General features: G+C 42.1%; 1 protein-coding gene and 1 pseudogene across 3 annotated transcripts in view; both read right to left on the reverse strand.

Moving 5' to 3' along the window:
- CD58 (CD58 molecule) overlaps positions 1-22015 on the reverse strand; it is a 58261-nt gene that overhangs the window by 17711 nt on the left and 18535 nt on the right. For 2 of the 3 annotated variants that reach the window (XR_001008320.1, XM_012000830.1), the window contains exons 2-3: positions 15000-15293; positions 6554-6817 (exon numbers count right to left, since the gene is read on the reverse strand). Coding sequence is in view for 2 of the 3 variants with exons in the window: in XM_012000830.1 (XP_011856220.1) it covers positions 6554-6817; positions 15000-15293 (558 nt within the window). In the remaining variant the exon portion in view is untranslated. The remainder of the gene's footprint in view (positions 1-6553; positions 6818-14999; positions 15294-22015) is intronic. The other variant, XM_012000831.1, reaches the window with a different exon arrangement.
- LOC105554394 lies at positions 3040-4621 on the reverse strand (annotated as a pseudogene).

Here is a 22015-nt window from a genome sequence, read left to right on the forward strand (position 1 = left end):
AATTTTAATTCTATCTCCAATACTTAAACGACCTTGGGAAAGTCACCCCACCTGGTTCAACCTGTCTCCTCATTCTTTTTTTTTTTTTTGAGACGAGTCTTGCTCTGTCCCCCAAGCTGGAGTGCAGTGGCGCCATCTCAGCTCACTGCCAGCTCCACCTCCCGGGTTCACACCATTCTCCTGCCTCAGCCTCCTGAGTAGCTGGGACTACAGGCGCCCGCCACCATGCCCGACTAATTTTTTGTATTTTTAGTAGAGATGGGGTTTCACCGTGTTAGCCAGGATAGTCTCGATCTCCTGACCTCATGATCCGCCTGCCTCAGCCCCTCAAAGTGCTGGGATTACAGGTGTGAGCCACCACGCCCCGCCACCTGTTTCCTCCTTCTTAAAAGGTAAGTAACAACCATCTGGCCAATCTAAAATGACAGTGGTGAGGAGGAAATGAGGCATTTATTTGAAGGGTTTGCTAAAGAGGAGCAGGCTAGTCAATGTGAGTTAGTTTGCTTCACTGACAAAGCATTGGAAAGTTTAGATGAGAAATCAAAACCTGAAAAAGTAAGATATAATATTTAACTGTTATACTTTCACAGATTTATATGTGTTATGATGCATGTGGTTCCACACAAAAGCATTCAAAAATCATCACAGGAAAAAAAAAAAAAAAAAAGATCCTAGACTGTTATTGTTCAAAAGAACCATTAAGATCATTAAGTTCAGTTCCTGGTTTGTACTTTTTTTTTTTTTTTTAAATGAAAGGCCTCACATATTTATTACTGAATCCAGCCAACCAATGCATTCATAATAGATTCAGAGAGGAAAATACGTCGAACTCTCCAGAGAGTGGTGACAGTTTCAGTTTGATATGGTAATGTGATCGTGACCTTCAGACAGCACAAATATATGTGCCATCTCATGTGCAATTCCTTATAGACCCAGCTTGGTTCTTCTCCAATGTCTCCTTTTGGAGTTGTACCTTATTTTATTTCCAGTTTTCATCCGAATCCACTGGGGAATGGGACGATTTTGCTTTTGTTTCTTGGCCAGGAATCGCTTACTCCTGAAAGTCTTGTGAGAAGACATGGCGAGAAGTGGAGGCAAGAATACACCACGATGGCGCAGAAAGGAAAAGAGGGGGCCCTGGTTTGTATTTTAAAAGGAGAAGGTCCTCCAACATGTGGTTAACAGAAACCAGGGTCGGAAGCCCAGATGTATGTCTCAGATGTCAACACTACTCTCCAGGATTTAAACCTAAGACCTATCAAGCAACATTCCTCAAACTTTCAAAATCTATTGTATGTATGTGAACTATCAATTTGGAAGAAAATGTAAAAGAAGGATGGATGAATCACCATTATTTAATAATTAAAATAATTTTTTCAAATTAATAGTACTTATTTCAAATCAATAAGAGGAATATTATTCCCTCTTATGATCTTTTACTAGACTATCTACAAGGGAAGTAATCTTACTTTGTGTCTTCAACTCTAATGGCAAACATAAAGTTAAAACTAGTACCAGGGCAAAATCTTTAAAAATCCCCTAAAATATTCCATGTAATTCTGTAGAGGGATCTTACTCAGAAATTATTTCCTTCAAGTATTTTGTCTCTTGGAACACTTAAAACTTTTCAAGATTTCAACTTGCTTGCTCTGTCTATATGTGGTCATCTTCTTCCTCCTTGTCAGTTAGATGCAGCATACATATACCAAAAGGCAAAAGCGTACTGGTTTTATTTTTTGTTCCCATTATAAAGCAACTATCTGCTTTTACAACAAATTGCATTTCCATATTGTATGCCTTGGGTATTATGTAACACTCAAAAGGTAGAATTAATAAAGGAGTGTTTGCTGCAAGCTTAACTATTATAACTTTGCAGCTCGTTTTAAAAACTTCTTGCAATTGTGTGACTTGTACAAACAGAGTGACACTTCTGTGGGTTTGATCTTTTCTCTATCAGTTATAAATTGGAACTCATTTGCACTTTTTCTTTTTTTTCTCCATGTTTCATAACTTTAATAGAATATTCTAACTATTACGTACAAATTGAAAACACTGTATTCAGTTATAAATGTGTTCTAAGGTTAGGCTGAGCACTCTCTACAGGCCTGGTCAGTGCGGACACGGCCATCCCAGGCTGCCGGAGAGCACTGTCACCCACTTGGAAACCCCACTCACCAGCCACCAAGCGGTCACACCAAACCGGGACCTTCAGACAGGATGAATGGTAGGGCCCAGCAAGGGGGCTACTGAGAAAGCAGGACTTGATGCTCATATGCTCAAATGAAACGCAGGACTTCCCAGCCCAGCCCCTCACTGGAGAAGATCGCCGAATCCCGGCTGCGGCAGCAGGGCGGTGCCTATGTCACGAGGACAGGCTCGTGTCTTCAGCCCTGGTGGCAGGAAGCAGTGTTTCTTCCGCACAGCCCTTGCTCCTGCTAAGAAGTGGCACATCTTCCTGCTCAGGTCACCAGGGTGGTTCAGAAATGGCAAGGACGAGCGACAGCAAAAGGCCACAGTCCTCCCAGGCAAGAAGGGATAAACAAATATGAAGTGACCTATGGCAGCTCTCGCCTGAGGTGGTGTGCCACAACCCTGACCCAACCCTAAAAGAAGAAAATCAAGAAGCAACATCCTAAGGAGAACCGGGCCCTACTCTACACAGCCCTTCTGAGATGATTAGCATACAGCAGGTGATGCAGGCTGCACACTCGGCAGATTAAGCTGCTGCAAACAGCGAGTGGGTTTCTTCAAATGAAAGGGAAGAATTCAGTTCAACTGCAGGAGCGGTAGGAGAGGTTCTAGATCCCTGGAACCTCATCACCAGACCTCGGCCCTTTTTACCAAGTGACCCCCACCCCACCCCACCCCAACGTGGTCTATGGGGCCCTTCCCCAGGGAAAGGCCCAGGTAAGTCCAGAGCTACAGGCACCGAGGCTGCAGAGGGTACTGGACGAAACCTCCTATTTCTGAAATGCATTTCAGTTGCCACTGTACAAGTTAAGCAAAACAATAAGGAAAAAAGAAAAGTGAAAGTGAAAATCATGCAACGGAAAACGATCTAGATGGAGTAAGCGCTGTCGACGGGATTGTGCCGCATGCGGCAAAGACTGAGGCGTCCCCCACAAGCTTGGAGTCCCAACAGCCGGTCTGCCAGGCGCCCACCTCCACTTCGTACTGCTGCTTGCATTCCGCCAGCTGGCTGGGTTCCTTGTTGGGGTTAATTTCCACATCATCCTCATCTTCTCCCTCCTCGTCACCTTCTAATTCCTCCTCTTCTTCTTCACCTTCCTCAAAATTGTCATCGTCCTCTAAGGCCTCCCCAGCGAAGTATAGCACAGCCCATGGAAAAAGTGTCCAATTTAGACTATCCGCTCACGGAAAAAGAGTCCAATTTCCAAATCAGAGGCTAATACGAATTCAGAATCTTTATCCAGTGATTCTCTATCCCCAGACGCTTTCAGTGGATTGAATACGTTGAAAAATGACTCACTGGATACTTGTTTAGTAATTGTTCTAACAGTGCCTCGACCCTTATGCTTCTGCTTTTTCTTGATGGTTTTGACAGTAACATTCTTTCCTTTCTTCCAGTCAATAGTACACACCCCTCACAATCCATGATCTCAGGACCTGCAAATGAAAAGGGATCAGCCTTATCTGGTTCTGATTTCATCTTGCAGGTTGTCCTCAGGGCTGAGTTGGTAAAGTAGTAGTTGGGTTCAAAGTGGAACTCTAATATAAAGGACATAGGCTGTCCAGGGTCAGAAAACTTCACTTTAATATCCTGCAGGTGTTTCAAGATTGGTTCATCATACTCCTGGACTAATTCTAAAGATGGTAAACCAGAACTCTGGAATTCCTTTGGGATTTAGCTCTTCAGCTGTTGCTGCTGCTTTTTGTGTTATGACTACTTTATTTTTTTCACATCTCCAGCCAATTTCTCCTCCTCTTCATTTTCACTGTGCCATTCTGATTCCATATCAGATGTTGGTTCAACATCACCGGTGATAAGTTCTTTTCTCTTGATAAAGAGAGGCTGGTATAATGCTGTGTACTTTCTTCCCAAGTCATGAACTTCTTCATAGAACTTGGCTTCTATATGAGCGCATCTCACCTGAATTTGTTTCAATGCATTAATTCTTCTGTTTACTGCTTTAGGTAAAGTTTCCATGTAGCTGGAAGGGGTGTGAGGGGCATTGTCAAGTCGCTCCTGAAAAGCTGCCACAACTCCAGGATTCTGCATCACCTGATCCATGAGCTTTTCCGTATGACTTGCATTTTTAGCAGCTTCCACGGAATCTGAAGGAATCCCATCTGAAAAACTGTTATCTGCCATCTGAATGTTTTTATCCCCTTGTCTGGTAAACCAAGTCCCGTGAGTAACTAGGCTAAGGCCACTCAGGCCTGTCCTCGGGGAGTGCACGCCGCCCATCTCGCTCGCACCGCACAGCTCCCAACAGCTAAGAAGTCATGCCAAGGACTTTCTTCCCAGTCAGACATGCCCTCGGCCACAGGAAACTTACAATCGAAACCCCAGTTAGCCCAGCCTGACCCCACAGACGCTCACGATGACCACTGCCCTACGGAAAAACTGAAATTCCTAAACATCTAATAAACAGGTCCTGGACGTCTCCAACTAAAAAACGAGAAGCCTGAACGCTCCTCTCGGCATGCCGCTAGGGCCACGGGGTACACGGGGCTGGCCAAGTTAGCGGGCTCACTGCAGTCTAGGCCTCCTCCGCTGGGCCGCCGCCGTGGAAGCCGCCCGCAATGCAGAACAAAGCGCCTTGGCCTTCAGGACGGTGGGCGGCAGGGCGGGCCGCGCCCGGTGCTGGGAGGGACCGCCCGCCCCCGCCCCACGCCCAGGCTCCAGGCCCCAAGCCCCAGGCCCGCAGTTGCGGCTGCCGCTGCCCGCCCTGACGAGGACGTCCACTTTTTCTTCTTGAAAAATGTCTGTTCATATCCTTTGCCCACTTTTTGATGGGGTTGTTTGTTTTTTTCTTGTAAATTTGTTTGAGTTCTTTGTAGGTTCTGGATATTAGCCCTTTGTCAGATGAGTAGATTGCAAAAATTTTCTCCCATTCTGTAGGTTGCCTGTTCACTCTGATGGTAGTTTCTTTTGCTGTGCAAAAGCTCTTTAGTTTAATGAGATCCCATTTGTCAATTTTGGCTTTTGCTGCTGTTGCTTTTGGTGTTTTAGACATGAAGTCTTTGCCCATGCCTATGTCCTGAATGGTACTACCTAGGTTTTCCTCTAGGATTTTTATGGTATTAGGTCTAACATTTAAGTCTCTAATCCATCTTGAATTAATTTTCGTATAAGGAGTAAGGAAAGGATCCAGTTTCAGCTTTCTACTTATGGCTAGCCAATTTTCCCAGCACCATTTATTAAATAGGGAATCCTTTCCCCATTTCTTGTTTCTCTCAGGTTTGTCAAAGATCAGATGGCTGTAGGGCCTATCATGGGGAGGGGGAAGGGGGGAGGGATTGCATTGGGAGTTATACCTGATGTAAATGACGAGTTGATGGGTGCAGCACACCAACATGGCACAAGTATACATATGTAACAAACCTGCACGTTATGCACATGTACCCTACAACTTAAAGTATAATAATAATAAATTAATTAATTAAAAAAAAAAAAAAGAAAAATGTCTTTCCCAAAAGTTACTCTGCTTTGTCTGAAAATAACATAACTTTAATGGCTTTAAGTTATTCTTTGAAAGGGTTAGGAAAAGACAATAAACGGGAGACTTAGAGTGGCTCACCAGCTAAAATCCAAGTTTCTTATATTTCTTGTATTTGCTAATTTCCCTTATCTGTTTCAGCTGCTTGTTCAGAAAAATTTCATTCATAGACTCACCTTATCCCAGCCCTAGAGACCCATATTCTCTATTTGCCCTGGAATCCTGTTCACTATTTACAATTATATTATTCTGAATAATAATATTTACTATTTTCATCTTTTCTTTTATATTTTAATAAACCACTTTCAGGTCACTGACCTTTTTGTTTGTTAAACGGGGGATATAATGTAAAAAACATAATAAAAATTACAAATGTAAATAATACTAAAACAACATTAGAAAATCATAGCCAAGACAGATTGTCATGATATTAACATAGTGTTAGGCCTAAGGAAACGGATCAAATGCATGTTCCTGTAGTAGATATGTAACCTTTGAGAACATAATGATTATTAACAATATTATAAAGCAGCACTGTGAATAGTTAAAACCATGGGCTCTAGAGCCAGACAGCCTCTACTCAAAGCCAGGTTCTGCCACTTACTAGCTGTTACCTTGGGCAAACAACTTAAACTCTCTCTCTGTTGGTTTCTCACCAGGAAATAGGGATAAGTGAAGATTGAATTAATTAACATATGTATTAGAATGGTGCTCAACACAGAAAGTGCTAAATAATGTTAGCTTTATATCTATAATGGGGTTTCTGTTAAAAATTGTAACTTGTTTTACATTTCAAAATTGTGAACCTTATGTTAGTCACCACATCTGTGGTTTGAAAGCCTCCATGACACATTTAGTTATTTACTCACCACTGCTTGGGATACAGGTTTCCGGAATGATTGATGATGTTCTTTTAAATAATGGATTGCTAGCAGTACACTGTACTTTTTGTGGAAGATCATTTTCCATCTTAAAATATATACGGGTTGAGTTATGTTTACATTGCTCCAAAGGACAATCCCATGAGTACGTGTTAAGTTGTGGATGAGTGTTGTAATGCTCTGATATCATGCACTGGACTTCAATGCTTCCATTAGTCAATGCACAAGTTAGTGTAGGAGATGGAAGAGGCTCTGGAAAAAAAAAGTGTAATATTTAGTACAGAAAGTAGTAATATTTAGACTCATCATCTGCAAATTTATGAAGAGCTCCCAACTTCCTTACGAGCTTGAAAGGATGAGCAGACAAACTCCTTGAGCATCAAGGACTGAGAATTCTTTCTTTTGCTAGGTCAGACCTATCTGTTCAAATTTAACAGAATAAATTCAGACCCTTATATGGTTTCGCTCTGGGTCCCCATCCAAATCTCATCTTGAATTGTAATCCCCATGTGTCAAGGGAAGGACCTGGTGGGAGGTGATTGTACCATGGCGGGTGGTTTCCCCATGCTATTCTCATGATAGAGAGTGAGTTCTCATGACATCTGTTGGTTTAAAAGTGTGTGGCAGTTCTCTCTCCTGCTGCCTTGTGAAAAAAATGCTTGCTTCTCCTTCGCCTTCCACCGTGACTGTAAGTTTCCTGAGGCCTCCCCAGCCATATGGAACTGTGAGTCCATTAAACCTCTTTTCTTTATAAATTACCCAGTCTCAGATAGATCTTTATAGCAATGTGAAAACAGACCAATGCAGGCCCCAAATCCCTCATCCTCAATTCTGAAATCAAAAAATTTCTGAAGCCAAAAGAGTCTTCACAAGTTGGTAGCAAAATCATTAAGCTGCAAATCCTGACCTGACCTGAATTAACACAAGGATTTATAGTCTTTATTTTCTCACTTACTTCAAATATTCACTATCGTTTCACCACAAAAATATTCCTGTGCTTGGCAGGACACAGTGGCTCATGGCTATACATACTGCCAGCACTTTGGGAGGCTGAGGCAGCAGGATGGCTTGAGGTCAAGAGTTCAAGACCAGCCTGGGTAACACAGTAAGACCCTGTCTGTATAAAAAGTTTAAAGATCAGCCAGCAATGATGGCTCCTGCCTATAGTTTCAGCTACTTGGGACTACTTGAACCAAGGAGTCTGAAGCTACAGTGAGTTATGATTGTGCTAATTCACTCTAGCTCACTGCACACACTGGGCTATGACTGTATCAGACTGAGACCTTGTCTCTAAATATATAGGAATGAAATAAATACTTGTTCCTATGCTTGACCCACAGGGTGCTCCCCATAATTAAGTGGGGTGCTTAATATGCAGAGGAAATACCTTGTATTACCTTTCCAAAATTTAAAAAAGAAATTTTAATTCCATAACACATCTGACTCAAAGCATTTTGTGAAAGGTGGAGCTACACAGAGCCTTGTCAGGCCCTGCCTATTGGTTGGGCTGGCCCTATTAATAGGCAGTGCCGGGTGCAGCATGTGTCACAGACCTGCCAGTCCAGAGGCCTCACTCCCACCCTTCCTCTAAGAAGCGCCTCCTATTGGCTAAGGCAGCGTGGATCTATGAGTTAAGACACTAACATGTCACATTCTGCCACTGTTGCCCTTTAAAAGCCTCAAGGCTAATTACTTTGTCCTATTGGTCATTTATTTGTTAATTCATATGCCTTCTTGCATTTCAGCTACCCTCCAGCAATTAACCATAAGAGGCTTGAGGAAACATGCAAAAACATATGTAATATACAACAATGGTCATGGTAGCACTGGGATAATAAAGTATTGATACATTATAAACATCTATTAGAAGAGCATCTAAGTAAATTTAGGTTCACCAAGATAATGGAATACTATGTTGCCATTTAAAATGATGTTTTATAATATAAAACAAGTTAATAGCTTATGCTCCAATTATAATCTGAAAAATAAAAGTGTTTAATGGTTCCCCCATCTTCTCCTCCTCCTCCTGAATTCCTTCTCGCTCAGTTAAATAATGTACCCAGCTGCCTTGGTAGAAACCAGAGGCACACACTGACTTCCCTTTCTACTTGGGGCTTCCTAGCTTTTAAGTTTAATCTAGCTCACATAAGTCCTTACATACTTCCTTAAGATTTTCTTAAATTAAAAAGACTTTTAATCATCTTTTAAGCAGTAGAATTTCTCTGAATTAAATCTTCAGTGCAATCCAGTCCAATGGATAAGAAGGTGCTCTAGTTGACTCAAAATCGAAAGCCTAGAGCCCTGCTCCCCTAACTTCCTGTGGTCCCTTTTGCCAACCCCACCCCATAGCAGCCCTCAGGGGACTTTCAAGGAACATGCATCCCCAGAATAGTTCAAAAATGCCTGTTCTCAGTATTTCATATACGTATGCCTGCCTCTGTAACTAGGCTGGGCATTTCTCAGTGGCAGAAAACCAAGCTTTCTACTTCCTTAGAAATGGTCCTTTGAAGCATTTCTCAAATTTTAAGGTGCATAAGAATCACCAAGGGTGCTTGTTAAAAATACAGATTCCTGAGCCCCACCATCCCAGGTACTTCTGATGTGTGTGCCCTATTCGTTCTGTTACAGATTCTAATGTATTGATCTAGCTCTGCCAATGTCTAGTCTTTCATCCAGCACTTTCTGAACTGAACAGAGGTGCATCATCAGCCCCAGAGACTGTGCATCTTTGGAGGACAAAGACTAGGTATGCCTCACCTTTCAACCACAGCACCTGACATAACGCAAGGCACACAGATGGCTCCTCACAAGTAGTGCTGGACAGATGGGGAGACAGATGGATAGAAAGATAGATTCAGAGAGACAGTCTTCAAACAAAATGTAAATTCTTCTACCAGCTACCGCCAAAGAGGTACAGTATGGTGTTTAGCATGGACTCAGAAGCCCAACTGCTTGAATTCATATCCCAGCTTCATGACAGCTAAGAGCCATTTGACATTGGACAAGTTACTTAAATCACCTGTGTCTAGGTTTCCTCCTTTCTACAAGAAGGACACAAATAGCACTTACTCTATTAGACTGGAATGAGATTAAATGAGTTAATACAGATAATAATCAATATATGAATTAACATGTAGTGCCTGCACAGAGTAAGTAGTTAACAAATGCTAGCTGTAATAGAGCACATGGCCATTGGCTGTGAGTTTCCAACTCCAGGAAGCCAAGGCTCCCCAGAGGGTATATGTGATATGATGAGAAGAGTCACTGACTGGGAGTTGGGACATTTGATCAACCCTTAGCCTTGGCCTGCTATGTGACCTGGGGCCACAGTCCTTTTAGGAGCTGGAAGTTTTAAGAAAGCATCCATCCAGGTCTCTTGTTCTACAAACAGAGAAACGGACTCCTAAACTGTCTTATTTTCATCTGTGAAAGGGAATGCTGTATCAGGCCATTGTAAAGGTCAAACAGAATATGGCTGAATGCCACATGCAGGGTTTGTAAAAAAGAAAAGAAAAGAAAAGAAAAAACAGAATATGAAAGTAATTTGAGGGGAAACATGGAGAAGTGTTAGTATTATCTTCTAAGTTGCTAGAACTCCCTTGACTATATAGAAGCTCTTTCTAGCTATCTCATTACACAACAGTTGCCAGATAGCAAATGTAGAAGGGCCTATCCAACTCATCTAAAAGTGTGCAAGCCTTTCTGCAGATCACAGTTTCTACACCTTAGATCTTTTCCTTCTATATATCTTTCACATTTTCTTGCTGCCCGCGGGACTCACCACAGCTGTATCTAACAAATACTGGTGATACCTCTACTTTAAGCAGCATTAAACTGGCAAGAAATGTGTCTACTTCCTCCCTAAGACAATTAGTCAATTTATAATTAATGAATTGAGTTCACTGCTGTGTAAAAAATGAGAATTTCTTACACATATCTGATGACATTTTATAGAAATATGTGTATATTTTCACGAATTTTAGTAAAGGTCAAGTATCAATCCAGCCCAGTTAAGGACAGGGCAGTTAATTCTACTTACATAAAAATCATCATCTGAGATGTGATGAACGTCCATAAAAAGATGGGAAAGGACTAATAAACATCAGAAGTAGAAATTTTAAGGGGACTTTTGGGTATAGAGGAAAGCCAGATCTCAATGTACACACAGAAGGAAGTGGATGCCCTGAATTTAGGAAGTGCCAGGAAATCCCCCTGTCCAAAATATACTCACTGGAAGTCTCCTATTAGGTCTGGTGTCTCTAGAAGATTACCAGGTTACTAAAACAAGTGTTAACATTACCTCAAGGAAGTATGACTTCCTCATTTCTTTAAAAAAAAAAAAAAATTGTGTGACCAATCATTTTATCATGCAGATGTGAAACCTAGAGTCATCTTATGTCTTTTTACAACCAAAACGTACATCTTGCAGACTCTTTCTTAGACCATCTATCTACCTGGATGATCACAGTAGCTTCTAACTTGACATCTCCTCTCTTTAACCCATCATAAGTATTCTCCATCACATTAATCTTCCAAAAATGTATTTTATCAAGTCACCTCCTTGCTCCAGTATAGGATACAATGGCTCCCCACTGCTACAAGCTGATGTCCAAACTCTCAAACCAGGACTTTAAGTCCCACATTCAATACTATCAATATCACTGCCTCCTGCTCAAAACTCACCTTCCCTGTACTTTCCTCCTCTGCAGGCTTCCTAAGGTCTATCCAGTTGGTCTGACCACCAAAACCATACCTTTGCTGAGTTGCCATAGAATGTTTTATTTAATTAATGTATTTAGCTAGTTAGTTATTTTGAGGCAGGATCTTGGTCTGTCACCCAGGCTGGAGTGCAGAGGTGCAATCACGGCTCACTGCAGCCTCAGCCTCCTGGGCTTGAGGGATCCTCCCACCTCAGCCTCTTGAGTAGCAGGGACTACAGGCATGCACCACCATGCCTGGTTAATTATTTTATTTTTGTAGAGATGGAGTCTTGCTATGTTGCCTAGGCTGGTCTTGAACTACTGGGCTCAAGCAACCCTCCCTCCTTGGCCTCACAAAGTGCTGGGATTATAGCCTTGAGCCACAATGCCCAGCCTAGAATATTTTAAATTAAATTATTTTAAAACATTTCATCAAGTTTAAGAGGAGAAACTTATTCAAATGTTTTGAACTTAGTTTTACAAACTCTATAAAACGGGCTCTTAAAATGTGTGATCTAAATTCTCACTCAATCTTCTTGTTTGTTGGCCCTGTCTGTAAACTACCAGATCCCTAATATCCATGTTTCAAAGATTCTACTTTTTCAAAGAAATCTTCTAAGAGTATGCTTTGACATCTTAGCAAGCTGTATTTGTCTAAACAGAGTCCATAGGGGTCAGACCTCACACAGCTTTGCAGGTCACTTTACACATTCTAGCTTTAACAGAGTTAGATGGGGCCATTAGAAAGTTCCACACAGATGAGTGACATGATCTGACTTCTGTTTTAAAAAAGATCATTCTGGTAGAACCAATACAACTTCCTGGTGGAGTGAATGTGGTGTTCAAGAAAAACAGAGGTATCAAGGATGACATCAAGGTTTCAGACTGACCAGCTGAAAGGATGAGCTGCCATTAACCAAAAGGGAAAAGATTTGGGGAGGAGCAGGTTTTAAGGGGAAGATAATGAGCTTACTTCTGGACATGGGATATTTGAAAGGCCAATTAGATATCTGAGTGGAGATATACAGTGGGCAGTCAGGTATACACATAAGGAGCTCGGCGGGGTACTCTGGGCTAGAGCTCTAGATCTGTGCATTATTAGCACTGAGATGATATTTAAAGCCCTGACATAGGATCAGCTCACCCACTGGCTATGAACGCAGGCAGAAAAGGAAAGAGACCCAAGGCTTAAGCCTTGATGTTTCCAGTGTTAAGAGGTTGGGGAAATGAGGAAACCAGCACAAGAAGATGAAAAGGAATAGTCAGTGTGTTAGAAAGAAATGTGAAGCCAGGTGCAGTGGCTCACGCCTGTAATCCCAACACTTTGGGAGGCCGAGGCAGGTGGATCACCTGAGGTCAGGAGTTCGAGACCAGCCTGACCAACACGGTGAAACCCCATCTCTACTAAAAATATAAAATTAGCCAGGCATGGTGGTGCATGCCTGTAATCTCAACTGTTCGGGAGGCTGAGGCAGAAGAATCGCTTGAACCCGGGAGGCATAGATTGCAGTGAGCTGAGATTGTGACATTGCACTCCAGCCTGGGTAACAAGGGTGAAACCCCCTCTCAAGAAAAAAAAAAAAAAGGAAGAAAGAAACGTGAATAGGGTGGTATCCTGGACATCAAGTGAAGACAGTACTTGGAGGAGGGAGTGATCAGCTATGTCAAAAGCTGCTGAGATGTCAAGAATGACATGGACTGAGAATGAACCACTGGATTTATTAACAAGGAGGTCTAGAGGAGCTTTGGCATAGCAGTGCAGATGAAAGCCTACTTGGAGTGGGTTAAAAGTGAATATAAGGGATCAGAATAAGTGAATATGGACAACTTCTTCAAGGAGATTTTCTATAAAGTGAAGACAAAGAGTTGGTGGTGGTTGCTGGCGGGGTAGGGGGATCATGAGAAAGTTTTGACGACAGTGTATATGTATGCCGCTTAAAATGAACCATCAACTTATGGGGGAAATTCTCATCAGGAGAGAGTGGGTAGAAGCACTAGGGTGATATTCCCGAGGATGGTGAGAGGAGGTGGGATCCAGGGCACGCGTGGAAAGTTTAACCTCAGGTGAGAACTCAGAAAGTCCATTCACATCAGGAGAGAAAGCAGGGCCTACAGGCTCAGGTACAGGTAGGAAGGTAGGCAGGTGGTGAGAGCTTGTGGAAATTGCCCTCTGCTTATTCTCCTTAGTGAAATAAGAAGCAAAGCCTTCAGCTCAAGAGTGAGTCTGGAGAAGGAGGTATTCGAGATTTGAGGAGAGAAAAAGTAACTGCTAGGAGAGTGGCTAAGTGAACAGGCTAGGAAATACCAGACTTAACTGAGGTAAGTGATTAGAAATTAAAAGTGCAGGACTTTGCAGGGTGGTGTATTTTTCTGCAACCACATGGGTGTGAGCACAGAATAGGCAAAGCACCGGACTTAACCTAGCCGTAATCTGGCTATGTGAGTATAACAAGCCAACAAAGGAGCAAGGAAGCCAAGTGTGTCTGCGGCAGACTGAGTCGAGTCAGTGACAGCAGCACTCAGGCTGAGTAGGGAGGGCAGCAGGGACATCAGGTGTGTGAAGGACTGTCATCATCAGCATCATCAAGGACAGGGCATGGTGGCAGAGTGCGACACCTGACATTGAGGTAATGATGAGTTCTCGGTTACATGTATGGGTAGTGGGTAACGCAGAGGACAAGATCCTTTCAGGAGAGGAGATCAAGGAAAATACTGACAGAATTTTAATTTAAATATTGCAACCACCAAGACACCAAGAATGTTAGAAACCATGAAAATGAGGCAGGCCTTAAAATGACCAAGAAACACTGGCATGTGAGGCAGGGGCCTATACAAGACTGCAACACAAAAGGGGCTTTAGGGACCAGGGAGGAGTGTTAGTGAGAAGCAGGGAGAAATGTGTCCCCTATATCTAGTTTCAGTTTAAAATGGTGCAGGAGCCGGGTGTGGTGGCTCACACCTGTAATCCCAGCACTTTGGGAGGCTGAGGTGGGTGGATCACCTGAGCTCAGGAGTTTGAAACCAGACTGGCCAACACAGTGAAACCCCGTCTCTACTAAAATACAAAAATTAGCCAGGCATGGTGGTGTGCGCCTGTAATCCCAGCTACTTGGGAGGCTGAGACAGTAAAATCGCTTGAACCTGGGAGGCGGAAGTTGCAGTGAGTCAATTGTGCCACTGTACTCCAGCCTTGGTAACAGAGCGAGATTCCTCAAAATAAATTAATTAATTAAGTAAAACGGTGCAGGAGGAAAAACAGTCTCCCCGCTGTGTGGGGAAGCAGGAACTTTGTAGAGTAACATCTATCAGTGGAGCCCAAAGAGTTCTAAGCTAACTGCTGTCACTACATCTCTTTCCAGAACATTCCTAGTAAGACAACTGATACTGTTCTCCCGACACCTTGCTTAGATTCTCTCCTCACCCAGAGGAATGACAAAGGAATTGAAAGTAGCTAGCTCCTGTATACCACCAGAAAAGGAGAAAACCCTGACAATAAGTAACATCTAATTCTTTTCTCATAGACCATTGATTTGTGTTAGTCTCTGAAAACAGACTAAAAAAAAAAGGAATTGAAAGTAGCTAGCTCCTGTATGCCACCAGAAAAGGAGAAAACCCTGACAATAGGTAACATCTAATTCTTTTCTCATAGACCATTAGTTTGTGTTAGTCTCTGAAAACAGACTAAAAAAATGGAAATTTGCCATTTTAAACAAATCAACTGATGGAATACTCACCAAGTACATAAAGAAAGAACTTCATGGTATCGGTAATATTTGGCGATTCCATTTCATACTCATCTTCGTCTGATAATGTTAAGTTGTAGATAGTGAGGCTACCTGACACAGTGTCCAAATAAACTCTATTTTTAAAAGATGAGAAAGCTCTGAATTCAGAATTTTCCCGTTCTGCAACTTTATCCTTTTGTTTTTTCCATAGGATTTCTGTTAAAGGTATATTGCTTGGTACATGGAAAGTGACATTCTTATGCAGAATGCCATATGTTTGTTGGGAAATACAGCTGATGAAACCTAGGAGAGAAAAAAAATGGTTAGAAAAAACAACATGACTTTAGTGGCAGAAATTATTCATCAGGTACTTTTTATGCTAAGCTGACAAACTGCTGACACAAAGTACAGGAAGTAAGAACATGTTTGACCATGTAGAGCTTACTCTTTAATAGAAAACTGGGACCTGCATAAATCCAAGAAATGGACTCAACATTCATGGAACACCAACCATGTTCCAGGTACCACGGGCTGTGCTGGGAATATGGGGTTGTTCCAGGCCCTCCAGGAGCCTCACCTGTGGAGAAGACAGGGAGCAGGCTCTACATCAGGGGCTGCATGAGGGGAGCTGCCTGGTCTAGGGCCTCCCCAAGGAAGTCATGCTGGAACTGACACAATGCTCCAATCACTGAAGGATAAAAGGCAGTTAGGCCACAGGGCTGGGTAGGTGAGTGGGTGGGGAGTGGAAGGAGAGATGATCATACAGATATAGGAAGCAGCTCCTCCAAAGGAAGGCCCTGAATGGAGAAAGAGCTTGGTGTGATGGAGGATACACGTGTGATTCCTAACAGCTAGAATGAGGAGGGCAAGGGGTGGGTGGTGGAGAATAAGACAGACAAAGACCAGCCCACAGCCTATGTGTGGTAAAGTAAGGAATGCTAAGGGTTTGGACTGATCCTAACGGAGAGGAAGCCACAGAAACGTTTTTAACAAGACTGGCCTAACATAATTTAAGTGTCAGCAGGCTGACTGTCTTTAGAGTAGAGAGTGGCTGACAGGGGCCAGCACGGAGGCAGGGAAATTGTAATGAAAGTCAATGCTGGCCGGGCGCGGTGGCTCAAGCCTGTGATCCCAGCACTTTGGGAGGCCGAGACGGGCGGATCACGAGGTCAGGAGATCGAGACCATCCTGGTTAATACGGTGAAACTCCGTCTCTACTAAAAAGTACAAAAAACTAGCCGGGCGAGGTGGCGGGCGCCTGTAGTCCCAGCTACTTGGGAGGCTGAGGCAGGAGAATGGCGTGAACCCGGGAGGCGGAGCTTGCAGTGAGCTGAGATCTGGCCACTGCACTCCAGCCTGGGCGACAGAGCAAGACTCCGTCTCAAAAAAAAAAAAAAAAAAAAGAAAGTCAATGCCGTAGCAATGAAGGCCATGGGCAGGACAGACCAGACCAGGGTGTTTGTGGTGGGGACGGACAATGGGACAGACTCAGGAGACGCTGGAGAGAGAAGTCAACAGGATCCAGTGATGAGGGTGGGGGAAGTGGATGGAACTGTCAGGTCTCCTTCTTGGCTGACTGAGAGGCATCATTAACTGAGATCAGAAAGAATGGCTGGGAAGCAAGTGGAGGTTGTGATGAAGATTAAGAACTCAGGGACTGGGTACAGTGGTGTGTTGGAGCTAGGCCCACCTGACCTCATGAGCCAATTGTTAGCATCTCTGCCCAGCCCTATTAGGGGACGTCTGGTAATAGCACAAAAACTGACTAATGGTTCACATCAGAACCTCCATTCTGCCTCCACGCCAATCTAGTTGTTAAACATTTATTAGAACCACAAGATTGGGATATTTTTGGTACCCCAAAGTGGGTTTAGATGCATCTTGCTCTAAGACTTGATTCTTGTTAAGAGAGAACAGTAGCAGCTGGGCACTGTCGTTCATGCCTGTAATTCCAGAACTTTGGGAGGCCAAGATGGTCAGATTGCTTGAGTTCAGGAGTTCAAGACCAACCTGGGTAAAATGGCAAAACCCCATCTTTACGAAAAGAACAAAAAATTAGCTGGGCATGGCACACACCTGTGGTCCCAGCTACTTGGAAGGCTGAGGAGAATTACTTGAAGCCGTGAGGCAGAGATTGCAGTGAGCCATGATTGTGCCACTACACTCCAGCCTGGGTGACAGAGCAAGACCTGTCTCAACAAACAAACAAAAAACTGCAGCTATTTTAAGTTAACATTAAAGATTAATTAAAACTTGACTGAAGTTTTTACCTAGTAGCAATTAGGGTAATTGAAAGAATACAGGGGAAATCAAGAACACTGAATGACCAGTTGTAGACAATTGTGTTAGTAATTTCAGATAAGAAGCAAATATCACCCATTTGTTTATCTACAAGGACTTTTTAGAACCCATCTCCCTTAATTAAGGGGGACTGCCCTCAAAAACACACCAGCATCTTTCTATTGCTTTGCTGATTACGCATTATTTCTCCCACTCAACAGAGTATGTGGGAAGGCACAAGAAAAAGAACAGAACTTGAGGGGTGAGAGTCTACCACACACAATAGTGGAAACTCAAAAATATCTTATAAATGTAAATGAAACAATGAGTGATAGAGGATAGGGTGGTGGTGAAACAGTAGGTATGAGATAAACTGCCATACCCTGGCGGCATGAAGATGGCTTTTGTCTTTCCCAGGGAGAGCTGATGTATCCTGGGCTTGAGAACAGTAGAAGAAAGTAGTCAGGAATGGAGCTAGTGGTGGAGGGAAGTGAGGGTAGAGAAAGGGGACACCGTAGCTCAGAAGAAATCAAAGTACAGCTGACCCTTGAAAAACATGGGTTTGAGCTGTGCGGATCCACTTACATGTGGATTTTCTTCCGCCTCTGCCATCCCTGAGATAGCAAGACCAACCCCTCCTCCCCCTTAGCCTGCTTTAACGTAAAGAAAAGGAGGATGAAGACCTTTGATGATCCACTTTCACTTAGTCAGTATATTTTCTTCCTTATGCTTTTCTTTTTTAAAATTTTTTATGACTATTATCTCAGTTTTGGGGGAATAGGTGATGTTTGGTTACATGGAGAAGTTCTTTTTTTTTTTCTTTGGGATAAGTTCTTTGGGTGTGATTTCTGAGATTTTGGTGTACCCCTCACCTATGCAGTGTACACTGTACCCAATGTGTAGTCTTTTATCCCTCATTCCCATCCCACCCTTCTGCACAAGTCCCCAAAGTTCATTGTATCCTTCTTATGTCTTTGCATCCTCACAGCTTAGCTCCCACTTGTAAGTGAGAACATATGTTTGGTTTTCCATTCCTGAGTTACTTCACTTAGAATAATGGTCTCCAATTCCATTCAGGTTGCTGTCAATGCCATTATTTTGTTCCTTTTTTTTTTTTTTTTTTTTGACAGAGTCTTGCTCTGTCTTCCAGGCTGGGGTGCAGTGGCGTGATCTCGGCTCAATGCAAGTTCCGCCTCCCAGGTTCATGCCATTCTCCTGCCTCAGCCTCCCAAGCAGCTGGGACTACAGGCGCCCGCCACCACGCCTGGCTAATTTTTTTGTATTTTTAATAGAGATGGGGTTTCACCATGTTAGCCAGGATGGTCTTGATCTCCTGACCTCGTGATCCGCCCGCCTCGGCCTCCCAAAGTGCTGGCATTACAGGCGTGAGCCACTGCGCCCGGCCTACTTTGTTCCTTTTAATGGCATATTCATATATATACACCACATTTTCTTTATCCACCCATTGATTGATGGGCATTTATGCTGATTCCATATTTTGCAATTGGGAGTTGTGCCACTATAAAGATGTTGTGCGCAACATGTTGTGTGTTGTCTTTTTCATAAAGTGACTTATTTTCCTCTGGGTAGATACCCAGTAATGGGATTGCTGGATCAAATGGTAGTTCTACTTTTAGTTACTTAAGAAATCTCCATAGTGGTTGTACCAGTTTACATTCCCACCAGCAGTGTCAAAGCATTCCCTTTTCACCACACCCTTGCCAACATCTATTATTTTTTGATTTTTTAATTATGTTCATTCTCGCAGGAGTAAGGTGGTATTGCACTGTGGTTTTGATTTGCATTTCCCTGATAATTAGTAGTGCTGAGCATTTTTTTCATATGTTTGTTGGCCATTTGTATATCCTCCTTGAGAATTGTCCATTCATGTCCTTGGCCCACTTTTTGATGGGATTGTTTGCTTTTTTCTTGCTGATTTGTTTCACTTCCTTATAGATTCTGGGTATTAGTCCTTTGTCAGATACGTAGTTTGTTAATATTTTCTCCCACTTTGTGGGTTGTATGTTTACTCTGCTGATTGTTTCTATTGCTGTGCAGAAGCTTTTTAATTTAATGAAGCCCCATCTATTTATCTTTGTTTTTGTTGCATTTGTTTTTGGGTTCTTGGTCATGACCTTTTTGCCTAAGCCAAAGTCTAGAAGAGTTTTTCTGATGTTATCTTCTAGAATTTCTATGGCTTCAGGTCTTAGATTTAAGTCTTTGATCTACCTTAAGTTGATTTTTGTATAAGGTGAAAGATGAGGATCCAGTTTTATTCTTCTACACCTTATACTTTTCTTAGTAAGTTCTTTTCTCTAGCTTACTTTAGTGTAAGAATACAACATATAATGCATATAACAGAAAATATGTGTTGTTTATGTTATTGGTAAGGCTTCTGGTAGGCTATTAGCAGTTAAGTTTTTGGGAGTCAAGAGTTATACATAAATTTTTGACTGCTCTAGGGGTTGGTGCCCCTAACTGCCGTGTTGTTCAAGGGTCAACTATAATTTTGAACTGGAAGAAATTCTAAAAATTATTTAGTCAAATTATTCCCATTTCACTGGTGAAGTGACAAGACACCAAGAAAAATAAAAGGCAATTTTATTGAATGCTTACTTTCTGCTGGTTATACATTCACATCGTCTTGTATCCCTTTTTATCCCTCTCCACGTCTACATGCAGTAGACATGGTGTTGTTAACCCCATTTTACAGGTAGGAAAGCAGGCTCCAAGAGGCATATCACCTCGCTCCAGGTCTCTCAGCAAGTTTATGGCAGCACAATGACCAGAACACACATTGTCTGACTCCTTGGTCAGTGCCCTTTCAGAACAGTATGGTCCCACATTCAGGATGGGTTTCATTTATTCATTTACTCAGGAAGTATTCACTGGGCATCTATTCTATACAAGATCCTTGAGAACAAGACAGACACCATCCCTTCCTTCTTAGAGATGACATTCTATTAGGGGAGGCAGAATTTACACAAATAATTAGACAATGCCCAACTGCAACTATGATAACTGCCAGTAAGTAAAAGCATCAGGTGTCAATAAGAACATTTACTTAGGGAACCAACAAGGGGTTAGGGAGGGCAGTTCCCTTCACTAAAAGAAGTTCTGAGGCACGAGCAGCAGTTAACTATGCCCAGGAGAGCAGGGCAGGCCCCCATTAAGAGAACAGTTATGAAGACCTTGAAGCAGGAGGGGCAATGGCATGAGAAACGTGGCATGAGCCGGGCTGCATACACAAGCACAAACAGCCCTTGCAGGGCATCAGACAAACACAATTCTGGTACTGAAGTAAAGAAAGCCACAGAAGAGTTTTAAACAGGATGGTGACAAAATAAGAGTAACTCTTTCTTAAAAAAATGTATTTTAAAACATAAATTATACATAGACACATACATACAACTTTATGCTAATGAAAAATGATCATGTAAGTATTTTTACCCACTCTCTTAACCCTATAACAATCTCCAGTTCTATAATCTACATTAACAAATCAGAATACATCTTTCAATATTTTTCTCTCATATAGTCAAGTAGAGACAAATATATATCACATATAATGGATACATACAGGCATAGCTTGAAGATACTGTGGGTTTGGTTCCAGACAGCCGCAATCATGTAAATATCAGAGTAAAGTGTGTCACACAAATTTTCTGGTTTCTCAGGGCATATAAATGTTATGTTTACACTATACTGTAGTCTATTAAAGTGTTCAATAGCATTATGTCTAAAAACACAATGTACATATCTTAACTAAAAAATACTTTATTGCTAAAAAAAAAAAAAAAAAGACCTTGCTAACAATCATTTGAGTCTTCAGCAAGCCCCAATATTTTTGTTGGTGGAGGGTCTTGCCTCAATGTTGATGGCTGCTGACTGATCAGGGTGTTGGTTGCTAAAGGCTGCGATGGCTGTGGCAATTTCTTAAAAGACAATGATGAAGTTTGCGCATCAATGGACCCTTCCTTTCACAAAATATTTCTCAGAGGCATCCAATGCTGTTTGATAGCATTTTACCCACAGTAAAACTTCTTTCAAAATTAGAATAAATCTCCTTAAATCCTGCTGCTGCTGTATCAACTAAAATTATGTAATACTCTTAATTCTTTGTTGTCATTTAAACAATGTTCACAGCATCTTCACCAGGAATATAGATGCCATCTGAAGAAACCACTTTCTTTGCTCATCCATAAGAAGCAACTCCTCATTGGTTCAATTTTCAGCATGAGATTGCAGCAACTGAGTCACATATTCAGGCTCCACTTATATTTTTCTTGCGATTTCCACCCTTCAAAGTCATCCATGAGGATCGGAATCAAATTCTTCCAAACTCCTGTTAATGTTGATATTTTGACCTGAGGATTGGAATCAAATTCTTCCAAACTCCTGTTAATGTTGATATTTTGACTTCCTCCCATGAACCACAAATGTTCTTAATGACATCTAGAATGGTGAATCCTTTCAGAAGGTTGTCAATTTACTTTGCCCAGATTCATCAGAAGAATAATTATTTATGGCAGCTATAGCCCTTACACAATAAGACTTGAAAGGCAAAATTACTCCTTGATCCATGGGCTGCAGAATGGATGTTGTATTAGCAAGCATGAAAACAACACTCATCTCCTTGTATATCTCCATCAGAGCTCTTGGGTGATTACGTGCATTGTCAATAAGCAATAATATACTGAAATAAATCTTTTTTGCTAAACAGTAGGTATTAACAGTGAGCTTAC

The sequence above is a fragment of the Mandrillus leucophaeus genome, unplaced genomic scaffold (assembly GCF_000951045.1).
Source record: "Mandrillus leucophaeus isolate KB7577 unplaced genomic scaffold, Mleu.le_1.0 Scaffold64, whole genome shotgun sequence".
In the NCBI taxonomy this organism is placed as follows: Eukaryota; Metazoa; Chordata; class Mammalia; order Primates; family Cercopithecidae; genus Mandrillus; species Mandrillus leucophaeus.